Source organism: Chlorocebus sabaeus, chromosome 11, assembly GCF_047675955.1.
Source record: "Chlorocebus sabaeus isolate Y175 chromosome 11, mChlSab1.0.hap1, whole genome shotgun sequence".
Classification (NCBI taxonomy): Eukaryota; Metazoa; Chordata; class Mammalia; order Primates; family Cercopithecidae; genus Chlorocebus; species Chlorocebus sabaeus.
Window position 1 is genome coordinate 47,822,438 of NC_132914.1, and position 18,342 is coordinate 47,840,779.

At 47.0% G+C, this 18,342-nt stretch overlaps 1 protein-coding gene and 1 pseudogene across 2 annotated transcripts; both read left to right on the forward strand.

The window, feature by feature from the left end:
• The first annotated feature begins 375 nt into the window (after nt 1-375).
• COX14 (cytochrome c oxidase assembly factor COX14) lies at nt 376-10,144 on the forward strand. Of its 2 annotated transcripts, XM_008003212.3 has the most exons (3): nt 376-581; nt 8,571-8,624; nt 9,717-10,144. In XM_008003212.3, exon 3 carries the CDS (start codon nt 9,725-9,727, stop codon nt 9,896-9,898), a length of 174 nt encoding a protein of 57 aa, XP_008001403.1. In that variant the 5' UTR covers nt 376-581; nt 8,571-8,624; nt 9,717-9,724; the 3' UTR covers nt 9,899-10,144. The 2 variants fall into 2 exon arrangements, with proteins under 2 accessions (XP_008001403.1, XP_008001402.1); XM_008003211.3 differs by lacking the exon at nt 8,571-8,624.
• Nucleotides 10,145-10,249: 105 nt separating this feature from the next.
• LOC103238298 (developmental pluripotency-associated protein 3 pseudogene) lies at nt 10,250-15,300 on the forward strand (annotated as a pseudogene).
• The last annotated feature ends 3,042 nt before the right edge of the window (nt 15,301-18,342 follow it).

The window sequence follows — 18,342 nt, forward strand, 5'->3', positions numbered from 1 at the left end:
GCCTGGCTCTAGGGGGCGCGCGGTTCACCTCCAGAGGGCCGGCTCCGAGAATCTACCCAGCTACTGGAGACGTCACCGCGCCGTAGGCTGAGGATTGGCTGACTCTGATTTAGCATCCTAAAACTTCCGGTTCCAGAGCTTGGCTCGTCAAAGACTCTCCCTCGAGGGAGCGAAACCACAGCCCCCAGAATTCAGCGGGCCTCTCCGAGACCACGGCGCGTCTGAGGATGCGTAGTAAGGATAACGGGCTCGGAAGCCGGAAGTTCAATGCCGGCCTTCGGCTGGACTGACGGCCGGCGCTGACTCCCGCCTTAGTGGGCGGAGTTGTGCCGCGTCTGATGCGCAGTTCCCTTTCTAGCGCTGCAAGCCGAATCCTAGAGGCTAACCCGGCAGGTGGGCGGGAGAAAGTCGGTTTCCGCACCAATAGCTGAGGCGTTCAGGGTTGTCCAGGGACGCTATCCTCACGTGTCTGGTTCCGAGTGCTGCGTTTGGCTGTGCTGGGAAGTTGAGTAGACAGTGGCCTCTAGACCCTGCCTGCCTGAGGAGGCCTCGGTTGGTCGCGAAGGAGCTGCAGCATCCAGGTACGCCGCCGGCTAGGGCCAAGCAGGGGCTGCCAGTCCCGCTGCCTGCGCGCCCACCTGTGTCAGCCTCCGCTTGCCGCGTCCTCCCATCCCCCAGTCTTCAGGCCTGGTGCCCTTGAATTCAGTCACCCGCGTCTGTTGTGTCGCGGACCGCGAGCCGCACTGCTTCCTGCCCAAGCCCAAGCCCAAACTCCTCGCAGCAGTAGGTCCGCCTTGCTAGAGCTCAGCACTAATCTTGTCAAACCTCGACTCCTGCCCTGACCCTCCACGCTCCGACTACTCCAAATGTCCCTTCCTTTATAGACCTCTGCGTCCTGATAAGTGGCTCTCCGGGGCACCCTTCGTGCATATCGGCTATCCAGCTCCACCTCTTGACCGCATTCACTTCCTGGAATGCTCTCCCTGCTCTTCTCCAGCCCGCCCTTCTAAAAAGACAGTTCCACTCCCACCCCGATTCCCACCCCTACCCTTTTCTGCTAAGTTTTCTCAAGCCCCCACCCTGTCTCTGAGCTCTTGTCTGAACTCTCACAGTGCCTCTCCCATCAGACCATAAGCTCCTGTATGACAGAAGCCATGTTCTTTTTAGCGGCCTCGGTAGCATTATGTATTGTATTCTATTTATTGTATATTTTATTTTATTTATATCATACAGGGTCTTGCTTTGTCGCTCAGGCTGCATGTGTGCCCCACCAAGCCCGGGCAATTAAAAAAAAAAGATTTTTCTTTTTTAAAAAAGGTCTCGCTATGAGTGCAAGCCATCCTCCTGCCTCGGCCTCCCAAAGTGTTGGGATTATTGGCGTGAGCCGCCGCACCAGGCCGATACTACTCTCTAAGTGCCGAATAAAAAGTAGATAAATGATGATGGATAGATACCCTAAAAGCCCTGAGTTGACCACTATGCAATGTATGCATGTAACAAAATCGTATCTCTACCCATACATTTATACAAATTTTTAAAAACGGGCGAATCTAAGCCGAGATGATAGATGCATTTGAGGGAATGAGTTTTCCAGGGGAGAAACCTGAGTCTTGAGGTTTAGAAGGCAGAACATGAGAAAAGCCATAACCCTTGCAAATTGCACCCCAAGACATTTTCTGTAATGATTTTATGTTTTTTCCCATTTTTCTGAAACCTGCAGCCCAACCCCATCACTCCATAACAGAGACCCAGTGTTTTGTGCTTTATTGAGAAAATGGATGCCCCTCAGATGAAAGCGTTCCTCTGCTAACCTCAAAAGTTTCCCTTATTTCCAAGATTAATCCTTCTACTTGTACATGTAACCCACCTTCCTTCCTTCCTTCCTTCTTTCCTTCCTTCCTGCCTGCCTCCCTCTCTCGCTCCCTCCCTCCCTCCCTCCCTCCCTTCCCTCCCCTCCCTCCCTTCCCTCCCCTCCCTCCCTTCCCTCCGTCCCTTTTCTGATGGAGTTTTGCTCTTGTTGCCCAGGCTGGGGTGCAGTGGCACGATCTCCACAGCGCAATCTCTGCTCACCGCAACCTCTGCCTCCTAGGTTCAAGTGATTCTCATGCCTCAGCCTCTGGAGTAGCTGGGATTACAGGCATTCGCCACCATGCTCAGCTAATTTTGTATTTTTAGTAGAGATGGGGTTTCTCCATGTTGGTCAGGCTGGCCTCGAACTGCCGACCTCAGGTGATCTGCCTGTCTTGGCCTCCCAAAGTCCTGGGATTATAGGCCTGAGCCACTGCACCCGGCCTGGGCATATCATATTTTCCTAGGCCATCGTCTATCTGGTTCTATCCTGCCCACCTCACTTCTTGCATCCTCAGTTTAGCCACCACCTTCATCCCCTTTGAAACATATTCTGGGCTGGGCACGCTGGCACATGCCTATATTCCCAGCACTTTGGGAGTCTGAGGCGGGTAGATCACTTGAGGTCAGGAGTTTGAGACCAGCCTGGCCAACATGGTGGTGAAACCCCATCTCAACTAAAAATACAAAAAATTAGCTGGGCGTGGTGGCACATGCCTGTAATCCCAGCTACTGGGGAGGCTGAGGCAGGAGAATCTCTTGAACCTGGGAGGCAAAAGTTGCAGTAAGCCAAGATTGTGTCACTACACTCCAGCCTGGGTGCAAACGAAATTCCATCTCAAAAACAAAACAAAAACCAAAACAAAAGCATATTCAGGTCTTTCTTATTAATAAGCCAAACAAAAGTAGAATTTTCTTAATCTTGTTACCTTCTGAAGCTGCTGTCCTGTCACTCCCATCAGTACTTATCTTTGGGGTAAGAGGATTGTGATTCTTGTAAAAATGTTTCTCTGTCCTGGAAAACTGGTAGACACGTGAATCTTGCGGGGTTCATAGGCCTGCTGGGGCTCTGCCTAAGAATCTGTGCTCTTGATGTCTATATTGCTCTTTACTTGATGTTTATACTACCTATTCCACTTCAGTACAGTCAGCTGACTGGAATCCTAGGTTTACTGGTGACCTCGTCACCCGTTCCCACCCAGTGTTCCTATCTGACCAGTCTTCATAGTAGTTAACTTTGCAGTAGTGGTGCCCAATTTCTTTTCTTTTCTTTAATTTTTGAGACGAAGTCTTGCTCAGTTGCCCAGGCTGAAGTGTAGTGGTGCGATCTCAGCTCACTGCAACCTCCGCCTCCTGGGTTCAAGTGATTCTCCTGTGTCAGTCTCCTGAGTAGCTGGGATTACAGGCATGTGCCACCATGCCCGGCTAATTTTTGTATTTTTAGTCGAGACGGGGTTTCATCGTATTGGTCAGGCTTGTCTCGAACTCCTGACCTCAGGTTATTCGCCCACTTCTGCCTCCCAAAGTACTGGGATTACAGGCGTGAGCCACCACGGCCAGCCTTTTTTTTTTTTTTTTCTTTCTTTACTATCATTATTATATTTAGAGACACAGTCTTGCTCTGTGAGTGCAGGGCCGTGATCACAGCTCACTGCAGCCCCAAACTCGTGGACTCCCACCCAAACCTTCCTAGTAGCTGGGACTGCAGGTGCATGCCACCACACCCAGCTATGGTTCTCAATTTTTATTCTAGCCTAACACACTGGAAAGGTACAGTACACCTCCATCAGTGGCAGTGACTTGATACAGCAGTGATTTTCAACCAGGAAGGGGGATGTAGTTAAATGAAAAAAACAAAAAAAACCCCAGGTGTTTCTGGAATTATTATTATTTTTTTTTTTGAGAGGTGGAGTTTTGCTTGTTGCCTAGGCTGGAGTGTAGTGGCGCTATCTCAGCTCACCACAACCTCTGCCTCCTGGGTTCAAGCGATTCTCCTGCCTCAGCTTCCTGAATAGCTGGGATTACAGGCATGTGCCACAACGCTCGGCTAATTTTTGTATTTTTAGTAGGGATGGGGTTTTTCCGTGTCGATCAGGCTGGTCTTGAACTCCCGACCTCAGGAGCTCCGCCTGCCTTGGCCTGTCAAAGTGCTGGGACTACAGGAGTGAGCCACTGTGCCCGGCCTTGGAATTTTCCTACCTGCCTTTTTTCCTTAATTGTTGCCTTCTTCAAACTGTTGCTCCCTTGGCCTCTCTCTTTCTGTCCTTATCCTCTGCTTTGGTTTTGCTCTTTACCTCCATATATATCTGAAACATAGCTTCCCTTCTAAGATCTATCTAAATTTGTGTTTCCATCTGCCTGATAGACATCATCACATGAATGTTGTGTTGAGCATCTTAATTTTTTTTTTTTTTTTTTTTGAGACGGAGTCTCGCTCTGTCGCCTGGCTGGAGTACAGCGGCTGCAACTTCCGCCTTCTGGGTTCAAGCGATTCTTCTGCCTCAGCCTCCCAAGTAGCTAGGACTACAGGCGCGCACCACCATGTCCGGCTAATTTTTGTATTTTTAGTAGAGACAGGGTTTCACCATGTTGGCTAGGATGGTCTCGATCTCTTGACCTCGTGATCTGCCCACCTTGTACTCCCAAAGTGCTGGAATTACAGGTGTGAGCCATCGTGCCCGGCCATTTTTTGTTTGTTTGTTTTTCTTTTTTTTAAATAGAGATGGAGTCTTGCTGTGTTGCCTAGGCTTAGTCTTGAACTTCTGGGCTCAAGCGATTTCTCCTGCCTCAGCCTCCCAAAGTGCTGGGATTACCGGTGTGAACCACCATGCCTGGCTGAGCATCTTAATTTTAACATGTTCAAACCCAGCTCATGATCCTCTTTTTTTTTTTGAGACAGGGTCTTTCTGTCACCCAGACTGGAGTGTAATGGCATGATCTCGGCTCACTGCACCTCTACCTCCTGGGCTCAAGCGATCCTCCCACCTCAGCTTCCTGAGTAGCTGGGACTACAGGTGCATGCTGCTACACCGCACTAATTTTTGTTATTTTTTGTAGAGACAGGGTTTCACCATGTTGCCCAGGCTGGTCTCAAAGTTGTGGGCTCAAGCAATCCATCTGCCTTTGCCTCCCAAAGTGCTGGCATTACAGGTGTGAGACACTGCACCGGCCACATGATCTTCTTAATGGACACTGCCACCACCCTGTATATACAGTGATACATACCTCTTCTCTCATTTCTTATTTCTGTTAACAGTATCCCAATCTATAAAGTTTCCTAACTTGGAGGTATTAATATTTTCAGCTTTGCCCTAATCCATTCCATTGATAAATCCTTTTCTACTTCCAAAGTAACTTCTGCATCTGTCCTTTCCATTTCTACTGCTACCACTGCTTTAGCTCAGAATCTGAAGTTTTTTTTTTGTTTGTTTGTTTTTTGAGATGGAGTCTTGCTCTGTCCCCCATGCTGGAGTGCAGTGGTTCTCTCTCGGCTCACTGCAACCTCTGCCTCCCATGTTCAAGTGATTCTCTTACCTCAGCCTCCTGAGTAGCTAGGGCTACAGGCATCGCCACCACGCCCGGCTAATTTTTGTATTTTTAGTAGAGACAGGGTTTTGCCATGTCGGCCAGGCTGGTCTCGAACTCCACACCTCAGGTGATCCGCCCACCTCGGCCTCCCGAAGTGTTGGGATTACAGGCGTGAGCCACTGCACCCAGCCTGAAGAGTTGTTGCTAATTGGGTATTAGGGAAGACCACAGGATGGATTAAGACGAGAGAGGGAAGGTAAGGTTGTAGAAAGCAGGATTATGTCTGTTAGTTGGTTTTATGTCACTTTTCTAGCCAAGCTGTACCATCCGGTTTTTTTTTTTGTTTTTTTTTTTTTGAGACTGAGTCTCGCTCTGTCGCCCAGGCTGGAGAGCAGTGGTGCGATCTCGGCTCACTGCAAGCTCCGCCTCCCGGGTTCACGCCATTCTCCTGCCTCAGCCTCCCGAGTAACTGGGACTACAGGCGCCCGCCACCTCGCCAGGCTAGTTTTTTTTTTTGTATATTTTAGTAGAGACGGGGTTTCACTGTGTTAGCCAGGATGGTCTCGATCTCCTGACCTCGTGATCCGCCCGTCTCGGCCTCCCAGAGTGCTGGGATTACAGGCTTGAGCCACCACACCCGGCCATCATCCTGTTTTTGTTGGTTGGTGAATGCTTCCAGCTCTTTTCCTTCAGCCCTTGGAAGAGGTGGTCCTATAATTGTTAAGCATCTAGCTAGGGTGATGAGTGGGAATAGGAATAATAAGTGACAGGGAAGTTGAAGGCTGCAGGGGGCTTAGTGTTCAGCTCCATGGTGTGTGTGTTTTCTACCTTAGTGTCCAACTCCGTGGGTGTGTGTTTTGTTCACTGTCACATGCACAGCTTGGGGCCATTCCAAACCTCAGATTTCAAACCTGAACACAGTCCTTTCTCATCTTGAACTTGTGTCACTTACTATTCTTCCTCTGACCTTACTTAATATCAGTTTCCATAGTGGGATTATATTTCAAAGAAGCTGTGCCTCAGCTCAGCTTGGGGTCCGCACTCAAGGCCTGCCTCAAAGGCAATGTTCAGCCCTTAGGGTTTGCTCTGAGAAGCATTTACATGTCTGTACCTATGTCTGACCCCTCTAAACCAGCGAATCCTGAGCTTTACTTTCATATTTTTTTGTTTTTTGATACAGGGTCTCACTCTGTCACCCAGGCTGGAGTGCAGTGGTACAATCTCAGCTCACTGCAGCCTCGACCTCCTGGGCTCAAGCAATCCTCCCACCTCAGCCTCCTGAGTAGCTGGGACTACAGCCACATGCCACCATGCCTGGCTAAGTTAAAAAAATTTTTGTGTGGGGATGGGGTCTCACTATGTTGCCCAGGCTGGTCTCAAACTCCTGGCCTCAAGTGATCCTCCTGACTCGGCCTCCCAAAGCATGGGATTACAAGTGTGAGCCACTGTGCCCTGCCCAGGTTCTTGACTTTGTTTTGTTTGTGTGTGTGCTTTGGCGTGTATGTGCACATGGCTGTGGTAAGGAGTGGGATTTTAAGTGTCTCTGCCTACAGTGCTGAGAGCCAGTAAGTGGAGAGCAAGCTGCCAAAACTAAAAATAGAGTCCTCTTAGGCCTCACTGGCAGGCTTATTGGAGCCCAGTTCTCTCGAGGCTCCTCAGGACTGGTCTGAAGGTCCCTGCTGTGTTGGCGTCTGCTCGAGCATGTCATCAGCTGATTAGCAGGAAGGATATGATTCCTACGCCCTCCCAACCAATGAAGAGTTGGAAAAGGTTGTTGACAGTAACTAGAATTAGTATGGCAGCGAGAAAAATAAGGAAGTATTTGAAGAATTGGTTGATGTTTGGGTCCTCCCCTCTTGGCTTCCACCCTGGCCCTCTTTTTTTTTTTTTTTTTTTTTGAGATGGTATCTTGCTCTGTTGCCCAGGCTGGAGTGCAATGATGCAATCTCGGCTCAACTGCAACCTCTGCCTCCTGGGTTCAAGAGATTCTCCTGTCTCAGTCTCTGAGTAGCAGGGACGCAGGCGTGCACCACCATGCTGGGCTAATTTTTTTTTTTTTTTTGAAATGGAGTCTTGCTCTGTCACCAGGCTAGAGTGCAACAGCACGATCTCGGCTCACTGTGGCTTCTGCCTCCCAGGTTCAAGCGATTCTCCTGCCTCAGCCTCCCAAGTAGCTGGGATTACAGGCGTGCGCTGCCACGCCCAGCTAATTATTTGTATTTTTAGTAGAGACAGGGTTTCACCCTGTTGGCCAGGATGGTCTCAATCTCCTGACCTTGTGATCTGCCCGCCTCAGCCTCCCAAAGTGCTAGGATTACAGGCGTGAGCCACCATACCCAAACCTTTTTTTTTTTTTTTTTTTTTGAGACGGCTAGAGTGCACTGGCACAATCTCACTTCACTGCAACCTCCGCCTCCCAGGTTCAAGCAGTTCTCGTGCCTTACTCTCCTGAGGAGCTGGGATTACAGGCGAGCGCCTCCATGCCCAGCTAATTTTCGTATTTTTAGTAGAGACAGGGTTTCACCATGTTTGCCAGGCTGCTCTCGAACTCCTGACCTCAGGTGTTCTGCTCGCCTCGGCCTTCCAAAGTGCTGAGATTACAGGCGTGAGCCACTGCGCCTGGTCCCACCTTGGCATTCTGAACCCAGTCTTGCCTTTCGCTGCTATTTCTGTCAGTCTTCATGTAGCTTGCACATACCCCCACCCCATCTTTGATGGAAACCATGCTCTGGTTGTTGTTTCTTTAAATATATATATATGTATTTTTGGCCAGGCGCGGTGGCTCACGCCGTAATCCCAGTACTTTGGGAGGCTAAGGCGGGTGGATCACGAGGTGAGAAAATCGAGACCATCCTGGCTAACATGGTGAAACCCCGTCTCTACTAAAAATACAAAAAATTAGCCGGGTGTGGTGGCAGGTGCCTGTAGTCCCCGGCTACTCGGGAGGCTGAGGCAGGAGAATGGCATGAACCTGGGAGGCGGAGGTTGCAGTGAGCCGAGATCACGCCACTGCACTCCAGCCTGGGGGACAGAGTGAGACTCTGTCTCAATAAAAAAAATATATATGATATATATATATTATATATATTACATATATAAAATACATATTTTTTTAATTGAGGTAGTGTTCTTGACTTTTAAGAAACCTATCTCACTGATTTCAGTCAATCTTTTATTTTCAATTCCCTCAACAGAGTAGCACCTACGAACACATTCATGGTCCCAAATTGAGGGACGTTTTGTTCCAGGTGAGGGATTCTCTACTAAACTTTCTCTTGTTTCCTAGCTTGGAATATCCAGGGAACAGTTAAATTAGAAGTAATTTATCTCATGCAAATGTGAGTTAACGATTTGCTGGGGACTCAGTAAGTTTCTTTTTAGCTTGTGGGATAGGTTCTTAGTGTTGGGTTTAGAACGTAGAATTAATGCTGTAGAAGGTTAAGTATAATTGAAATAATATAAAAGTACTTTTGATACTATTTCAGTTATATTATGGCTTAAACAAGCTTTAGTGTTGACTTGGAAAACTAACCACCATGAATAAGATCGTTTTTATGGGGAAACAAATTGGATATTGCCTGAAAGATTCCCGTTTGATCTTCCTAGAGAGAATAATTCACTGCAAATATTTCATTTCTGCTACCTCCATTAGTTCCCTCCTAGCTAGAAAAACTGATGCTTGCTGAATATTACCAGTTAGAGCAGCCCTGGCTGGTGCAGTGGCTCACGCCTGTACAGAATCCCAGCACTTTGGGAGGCCAAGGTGGGAGGATCACTTGAACCCAGGAGTTCAAGACCAGCCCTGGCAACATACATAGCAAGACCCCGTCTCTGCAAAAAAATAGAAAAACTGGCGGGTGTGGTGGTACACACCTGTAGCTTCAGCTACTTAGAAGGCTGAGGTGGGAGGGTAGGCTTGAGCCCAGGAGATCGAAGCTGCAATGAGCCATGCTCACGCCACTGCACTCCAGCCTGGGCAACACAGTGAGAACTTGTCTCAAAACAAAACAAACCCCAGCAGTCCAGGCTGGTCCATGCCAGTCACTTCTCTCCGCAGGCATGGAAGGCCAAGTGTTGGCTTTGATGACATTCAGAGGCACCTGGTTCCAGGCTTGTTTCTATATCTTGTATGCAGATTTTATTTGTCCTTTTGAATCATAGAGTTCCTAAATGATATCTTCCAGTATCCTTATGAGACTTTACTTAGATATAGGGGCCATTCAGTATAGAGTGCAGACAGACCAAGAATGGTGCAGAAGATATGGAATGGCTTTAAACAGGGAGATGGGCTGTGCAGATGAGGTCTTATCCTCAGGTCTAAATTCAGTCTGTCTTTGTAGGGGACAAGATGCCAACTGGCAAGCAGCTAGCTGACATTGGCTATAAGACCTTCTCTACCTCCATGATGCTCCTTACTGTGTATGGGGGGTACCTCTGCAGTGTCGGAATCTACCACTATTTCCAGCAGCGCAGGGCCCAGCGCCAGGCGGCAGAAGAACAGAAGACCTCAGGAATCCTGTAGAACTGGGGGGCTTTTTCTCCTGAGCAGAGAGGCCCAAGGCATGCTGTGGAGAGACTTCACCTGCCACCATTTCCAGGTCAACAGGACTAGAGCGTTGATGGTTTTCAAACTCTGTTGGAAGAAAATGTCTGTAATTTCTCCGGTTCTGCCAGTCTGTGCCAGTTTGACAGTTTGTGGAGGCTGTTGAATCATAATAGCAATGTGAGTGTGAGGTACACCTACAGACATTAAATATTTTGCCATGTCTGTGTCTTGGTGTTTTTTGTTTACCCAAATAGTGTATGAACCACAAAAGGGGAGCCTTGTCTACCAGTTTTCTGGGTATAGACTGGATTACCATATCTCGAGCCCTTAGCACCCGTGAAGTGGGTGATATACAGCTCCAGGAGTAGTATCTACCCTCATGATCTCAGAGGAAAGATTGTCCCAGGATTTATATAAATTCCCTGAAAGAATTCTGTAAGAAGCTTTTCTCTGGGTAGTGCCCATTCCTGGGCTGATTACTGGATCTAGGTATTTGGTTACTCTGGCCAGCATGGCCACATGTGCACCTCTACATCGAGGAGGGTAGAGGCCCTTGTTTGACAGCCGTAATCAAACTGCATGCAGCAAAGGAGGATAGTTCCTGGTTTCAAAGATCCAGGAGAAGCTTAGTGTTGTTCAAGACGCAGATGGACCCATCACGGCAGTTTAATCCAACCTCCATCCCAGAGTCTTCACAAATGCTGACCCAAGAAAATTCTCAGGACAATTCAGGGGCCTCCGAAATCTGTTCCGAGATGTTGATAAAGAACCTTAGTAACTTGACTATCAATGCCAGTAACGAATCCCCTTCACCTCTATCAGAAGATTCACTCCATCGAGTGATAGATGGAATTGTTGCAAGAGCACCAGTCCTCAGGGAAATCAGAGATGACTTGATTTACAGGAGGAGAGGAGTAAGAACATTGCTGTCTGTGCAGAGAGAAAGGATGGCAAGATTCAGATACATGTTACTCGGCAGAGTTCGTACGCGTGAAAGAATACTAACAAACACTGGGCTTAAGGGAGTTAGGAGGGAATCAAGACCATTCAAATGTCCCTGCAGTTTCTGCGTGTCCAATGGATGGGATCCTTCTGAGAATGCTAGAATAGGGAATTACGACACCAAGCCACTTCAGCCATAAAACTTATTCTTGCACCTTTTTCTTCTTGCTGGTAATTTTATATAGCAGGTTGTGAAAGCTACTCTATGCTAGTATAGACTATACACCAACAATATTAATGAGTTCTAGGATGTATTTTTCTTCTTGTATCTTTTTCTTCCTACTGTGATACTAGTAATTTGTAAGGGATCTGTGTCATTTGAATGTATTTGAATAACTTTAGCTCTACTGTTTGATTTGACGCAAAGACGACATAAGTATTCCCATGTGTCTTAGACGCCCAAAGTCAGTGAGATGAAACACAACATCAAGAAATTGAAGCAAAGTTACTTGTGGATAAAGAAAGCATTAGGTAGTTTGGCTATAGCATAATAACTAGATTTTCTGGCTTTCAAAAATTTGGATTGCAATCACAGCAAACTTTGTTATTTTTATGGTTTTCAGTACAAAAAGGTGTTTATATAGAAACAATAAAGTTGACATTTGAGTACCTTTTTTTTTTAAAAAAAAAAAAAAAGGAGGATAGTTCCCAAGAGGAGGGGCCGTTGGGCAGCATATGGTAAAACAGTTCACCTCCTTAAGCTCAGTGGGTGTAGTAGAGCATAAGGATAGATTCACTGTGCTACTGCACAGGAAACCTACCTGGAGGTTTTATTGCAGAGATGTGAAAAGGATTTGAAAGAAAACAAGATGCTTTCAAGACCTCATTAGGAAGTGAGAGATCCTTGCCACCATTCCATTTTGAGCTTTGAGGCTCAGCTGGTTCACCTCATTCTTGATGATTGACCAGAATATCAGCCCCTCTGGACACCTGTCCTCTCCCATACACTCATGTGCAGACTGTGCTGACCTTTGCCCCTGCTCATAAACCTCTTCTATGATTTTAAAACACCAACTTTCGGCTGGGCACAGTGGCTCACACCTATAAGCCCACCACTTTGGGAGGCTGAAGCAGGAGGATCCCTTAAGCCCAGGAGTTTGAGACCAGCCTGGGCAACATGGTTGAAACCCTGTCTCTACAAAAAAATTTGAAAAATTCGCCAGGCATGGTGATGCATACCTGTAGTCCAGTTGGAGGATCACTTGAGCCCAAGAGGCTGAGGCTGCAGTAAGCTATGGTCGTGCCAGTGCAGTCTAGCTCAGGTGACAGAGACCCTGCCAACCAAAATCCATCCATCCATATATACATACCAACTTTCCTATATCCTCAACCCTTCTACTCCCATCTCCTCTGTGTCACCAAGGGCTCTCCTGCCTGCTCTGCTTTCCCACAGTAGGGTCATCATTCTCCCAGATCCTCAGTGCCACTTTCAAATATTACCTTTCCTACCCCAGCATCAAATTAGTCCTTTTTGACAAACTTTCTTATATTCTCATTTCTACTTCTCTAGACCTTGGAGACTTCAGGTCTCTTGATTCCATTTTTCCCCCATCCGTCAGCCCCCTTTGCCTGCACTGCTTCCTTGTCCAGCATATGCCCATAGCTGATCCCCTGAACAACTCATCAGCACCTGCAGTCTCTGCCTTCATCTGTCTTGTTACCAAGCTTGGACCTTGGTCCTTTAATTACCTTTTCTAATTCACCCTCTTCTTTTGAGTATGTAAACTTGCTTAAGGCCCTCCATCCCACACCAAAACAGCTATTCAGGTTTGGTGGTGGTGGTTGTTGTTTAGATGGAGTCTCGCTCTTTCACCTAGGTTGGAGTGTAGTGGCATCGCTGCAACCTCCACCTCCCAGGTTCAAGCAATCCTCCCACCTCAGCCTCCTGAGTAGCTGGGACTACAGGCGCACGCCACTGTGCCCGGCTAATTTTTGTATTTTTAGTAGAGACAGGGTTTCACCATGTTGGCCAGGCTGGTCTTGAACTCCTGACTTCAGGTGATCCTTCCGCTTTGGCCTCCCAAAGTGATGGGATTACAGGCGTGAGCCACTGTACCTGGCCCCTGAGGTAGTCTTGTACAACAAATTGTCCTAAGTCCTGCACAACTATCAGATGTCCTAGATATTTGGTAGGTGAAAAAAGTTTATATAATAATTATCTGAGCATATAACCTAACTCCCTTTTACATAAAAACAAAGTATTTTTTGTGCAGTTCTGCAGGCATGCAACTAAATGGAGGCAAGACTGTACAGTAGTTTGTTCACCATTTCAGAAAATCGTGCCATTAATGGCTGAGACAGCTGCTGGTGTTTGAGTCTCTGATACAACAGAATATATATCAGTCTGCACAGGATAGTAGAGTGTTGTAAGGCCACGCACAGTGGCTTACGCCTGTAATCCCAACACTTTGGGAGGCTGAGGTGGGAGGATTGCCTGAGCCAAGGAGTTAGAGGTTACCGTGAGCCATGATTGCACAACTGCACTCCAGCCTGGCAACAGAATGAGACCTTGTCTTTTTTTTCTTTTTTTGAGACAGTCTCCCTCTGTTACCCAGGCTGCAGTACAGTGGCACAATCTCAGCTCACTGCAACCTCTGCCTCCCAGGTTCAAGCAGTTCTCCTGCCTCAGCCTCCTGAGTAGCTGGGACTTTGTGTGTGTGCCACCACACCTGGCTAATTTTTGTATTTTTAGTAGAGATGGGGTTTCACCATGTTGGCCAGGCTGGTTAACTCAAACTCCTGGCCTCAAGTGATTCACCCGTCTTGACTTCCCAAAGTGCTGGGATTACAGGTGTAAGCCACGGCGCCTAGCCAAGACCCTGTCTCAGTTAAAAAAAAAAGAAAAAGAAAAAAAAAAGGTAGGGGGTGTGTTGTAAATACAGAAAGTAGCCCAAAGGCTGGGTACCGTGGGACATGCCTGTAATCCCAGCTACTTGGGAGTCTGAGATGGGATGATCACTTGATCCCACCCAGGAGTTTGAATCAGGCCTGGACATCATAATGAGACTATTGTCTCAAAAAAACAAAACAAAACAAAGACCCAAACAAAAACCCAAAAACCAAAAAATGCAAAAGGTATTGGGCTTTATAGATGAGAACCACTGGCTACTGGGTCAAGGTCAGTGTCTTGGTTTGGGTGGCTGAAGCAAATTACCATAGATGGTAATAGCAATTTATTTCTCATAGTTCTAGAGGCTGGGAAGTCCAGGATCAAGATGCCAGCAGATCCAGTGTATCATGAGGACACTCCTCCTGGTTTGCAGATGGTCATCTTGCTGTGTCTTCACATGGCAGAAAGAGGAAGCAAGCTCTCCTTGTTTGTCTTATAAGGGCACTAATCCCATCACGAGAGGTCCACTCTCAGAACCTAATGACCCCCTAAAGAGCCCACCTAATGCTGTCCCATAATGCTGTCCCACTGGGGGTTAGGATTTTGACATTGGAATTTTGAGGAGGACACAAATGTGCAGTCCATAACAGATTCCCTATCATGATATGCAAGACCTCTTTTTTTGAGATAGGGTCTCCTCTCCGTTGCCCAGGCTGGAGGGCAGTGGCCTGATCGTAGCTCACTGCAGCCTCAACCTCCTCTGCTCAAGTGATCCTGCTGCCTCGCCCTCCTGAGTAGCTGGGCTACAGGCACATACCACCACACCTGGTTACTTTTATTATTTTTGTAGAGATGAGGTCTCACTGTTGCCCAGGCTGGTCTCAAACTCTTTGCCTCAAGCAATCCTCCCACCTTGGCCTCTTAAAGTGCTGGGATTACAGGCATGAGCCACCACACCTGGCTATGATGGTTAATTTTACATGTCAACCTGACTGGGTCATAGGGAACCCACATATTTGGTCTTACTCTAGGTGTATCTATCAGGATATTTCTGGGCCTCATTCAATCCATCGAAGGCCTGCCTGTACGGAACACGAAGGCTGATTAAGAGAGAATCTCTGTCTTTAAGGTGGAAAATCAGCCTTCTGCCTTGTGATGTGGACTCAGACTGGAACTCATATCGTCAGCTCTCTTGGCTTTCAGGCCTTTGGAACTGGACTGGAACTATACCATTGGCTCTCATGGGTCTTCAGCTCATCACCTGCACATCTGGGGACATCTCAGCCTCCAGAACCATAGAAGCCAATTCCATATAGTAAAGCTCTTTCTCTCATCTATATATCTTATCGGTTCTGTTTCTCTGGAGAACCAGACTAATGCATCCATGTTGACAGGAAAACAGTTCATTCATTGTAATTGCCGTATAATGTGCCGCTGAATGAGCATATCAATTTGTTCCATTACCCTAGTGAAGGGTTATTGGGTTGTTCCCCGCTTTTTCCCTCTTATAAATCAATAGCAATGCAGTGAGTATTTTAAATGTTTACTTGGGCCTATGTGTTAATTTCTCCAAAGGAGGAAATATTACTGGTATTTAGCTTTACCAGTTGTTAAGTTGCTTTTGCAAAGTGGTTATGTGAATTTCACTCTTGCCAGCATTTCCCCATTCTGTTAGTGTTGAGTGGTTCTATTAATTTTAATTTACCTATCATTGATATCTCATAAGCTTGAGGATATTTTATTTCTTTATTGGCCATTAGTATGCTTACCCGCTGGGATTTTCCTATTTATATCCTCCCCTCACCCCTACTTTTTTTCCCAACATACTCTGTCGCCCATGCTGGAGTGCAGTGGTGTGATCTCGGCTCACTGCAACCTCCACCTCCCGGGTTCAATTCTCCTCTCAGCCTCCCGACTAGCTGGGACTACAGGCACATGCCACTGTGCCAGGCTGATTTTTGTATTTTTAGTAGAGACGGGGTTTCACCATGTTGGTCAAGCTGGTCCCGAACTCCTGACCTAAGGTGATTCACCCACCTCAGCCTCCCAAAGTGCTCCCAAAGTGAGCTACTGTGCCCGGCCCCACTTTTCTTTCTATTGAGTTGTCTTCTTTGAAAAAACAATTTGTAGGCAGTACCTTATGTATGCTGGATACTAGTATTTTATTAGTTACGTGGGTTGCAAGTTTGACTGAAACAATCTTTTGGAGTTTTTATAGGGTGTGGGTGGCTGTAGAATTCCATGTTGCCTGCATCACATGTCTCCCCAGAGCAAACCTGTGGACAGTGGATCCGAGACCAGTTTTTATGCACCTTCTTGGCTGGGGATTTGGTGGGGGTGGTGATGTTTTCCAGACCATACAGGAAGTGCACTCATTGAGAAAGATTCTAAAATTCACATAAGGTGCAGGCCCAGGATTCAGAATTTTTAAGCATCTCCTGATCCCACAAGGCTAGGCATTCAAACTTCCTTGCTTCTTCCTTTTACCACCTGGGTGGGTTTTTGATGGTTTCCCTCTTTCAGTAAGGCTGTCGCTCTTTCAGGGTCCCAGCTTTAACTGGGGGTTTCAGTTTCCTACCTGGAGCCAGTCTTGTCTTTAGCTGTATTAAAACAAGTCCTTAAGGTACATTTCCCCTATCCCCTCAGTAACTGCATTGGCTATTTTCCTGTCCACTCTAGTTTTCAGTTCCTTTGTCTTTAGTCTTTCTTGGAAGCTCTGCTATGCATTTTTAAAAAACAGCCTAGAAAATACTTCATCTATCACTTCTACATGTTTGTCTCAGTTTATTTTAGTCTGCATTAAGCTAGAACTGATATCTTTCCTATACTCTCATGTCTCTTCTAAACATAATACCCTTCCCTTCCATTGCTTTTTTGCCTGGCAAAACTCCACCTAACTCTAATGGCCCAGCTTTACTTTAAAGTTTTCCTCCACCTTGCCAAGAATAATTTAGAATAGTTCTTATCACATTGTATTTTATTTCCCCCTTACTGGAGTGTGAGCACTTTGAGGCTAGAAACCAGGTCTTGTTCATCTTTGTGTCTACAGCTCCTGCCATAGTGCCTAATATAAAGTAGGTACTTAATGACTATGTTACTGAACTGAAAATATTTTCCTGCATGAATACTGGATTTTTAAATTTATTTTTTTGAGACAGGGTCTCACTCTGTCACTCAGGCTGGAGTTCAGTGGTGCGATCTTGGCTCACTGCAATCTCCTCCACCTCCAGGGTTCAAGTGATTCTCCTACCTCAGCCTCCCTAGTAGCTGGGATTACAGGTGGCAACCACTGTGCCTGGCTAATTTTTGTATTTTTAGTAGAGATGGGGTTTCGCCATGTTGGCCAGGCTGGTCTTGAACTCCAGACCTCAGGTGATCTGCCTGCTTCTGCCTCCCAGAGTGCTGAGATTACAGATGTGAGCCACTGTACCTGGCTATGAATACTGGATTTAAAGTCTGAAGAACTTCATTTATCACCCACTAACTAAACTTATGTAATTATGTTTAGGATTAGGATGGACAGTCTGGTTTTTTGTTTTTGTTTTGTTTGAGACAGGGTTTCACTCTGTCACCTAGGCTGGAGTGCAGTGGTGTAATCACGGCTCACTGCAGTTTTGACCTGCAGGCTCAGAAGATTCTCCCACTTTAGCCTGCTGAGTAGCTGGACCACAGGTGCATGGCGCCACTTGTGGCTAATTTAAAAAATTATTTGTAGAGATGGGGTCTCCCTTTGTTGCCCAGACTGGTCTTAAACTCCTGGCCTCAAGCAGTCCTCCTGCCTCAGCCTCCCAAAGTGCTGGGATTACAGGCGTTAAGCCACCACACCTGGCCTTTTTGTTTTTAAACAACTTCTGAGACTAGGTTTCCTCATTGTGGCATATTCAATCTTTCATAGATGACTGCAGCAATGTCTCCCATTCCACTGCTCTTCAGTGACCTTGTCACTTCTTCATCGAGAAGTAGAGTCTGTCTTACCACCCTGCCTTGCATCTGGGCAGTCCCTGTGATTACTTTGATCAGTAGCATACAGTGGAAGTGATGGGTGCCACTACTAGACAACACTGTTTTTTTGAGACAGGGTCTCATTCTGTCGCCCAGGCTGCAGTGCAGTGGTGTAGTCATCGCTCACTGTAACTTCAAACTCTGAGCTCAAGTAATCCTCCCACCTGATTCTCCAGAGTAGCTGGGATTACAGGTGTGCACCACAACACTTGGCTACTTTTTAAAATTTTTTGTAGAGATGGGGTCTCGCCTTGTGCCCAGGCTGGTCCCAAACTCTTGGCCTCAAGCAATCCTTCTGCCTTGGCCTCCTCAAATGTTGGGATTACAGGCTCGAGCCACCATGCCCAGCCTAGACAACACTCCTAACTGGCCTAGCAGCTTCTGCTTCCTGCCTCTTGGAACCTAGCCACCTGTGCAAAGCCCAAGATAATGGAGAGGCATGTACAGGCACTTCAGTTGACAGCCCTGAGCTCCTAGCGAAAATCCAGCATCGACTGATAGCCGGGCAAAACCAGGTGAGTAAATCATCTTGGATGTCCAGTGCAGCTGCGTCTTCATTCAAATAAGTAACTCCATTCCCAGCTAC

Excerpts from the sequence above, each read along its gene's own strand:
- COX14 (XM_008003212.3), top strand. The coding sequence starts at position 9,725 with ATGCCAACTGGCAAGCAGCTAGCTGACATTGGCTATAAGACCTTCTCT.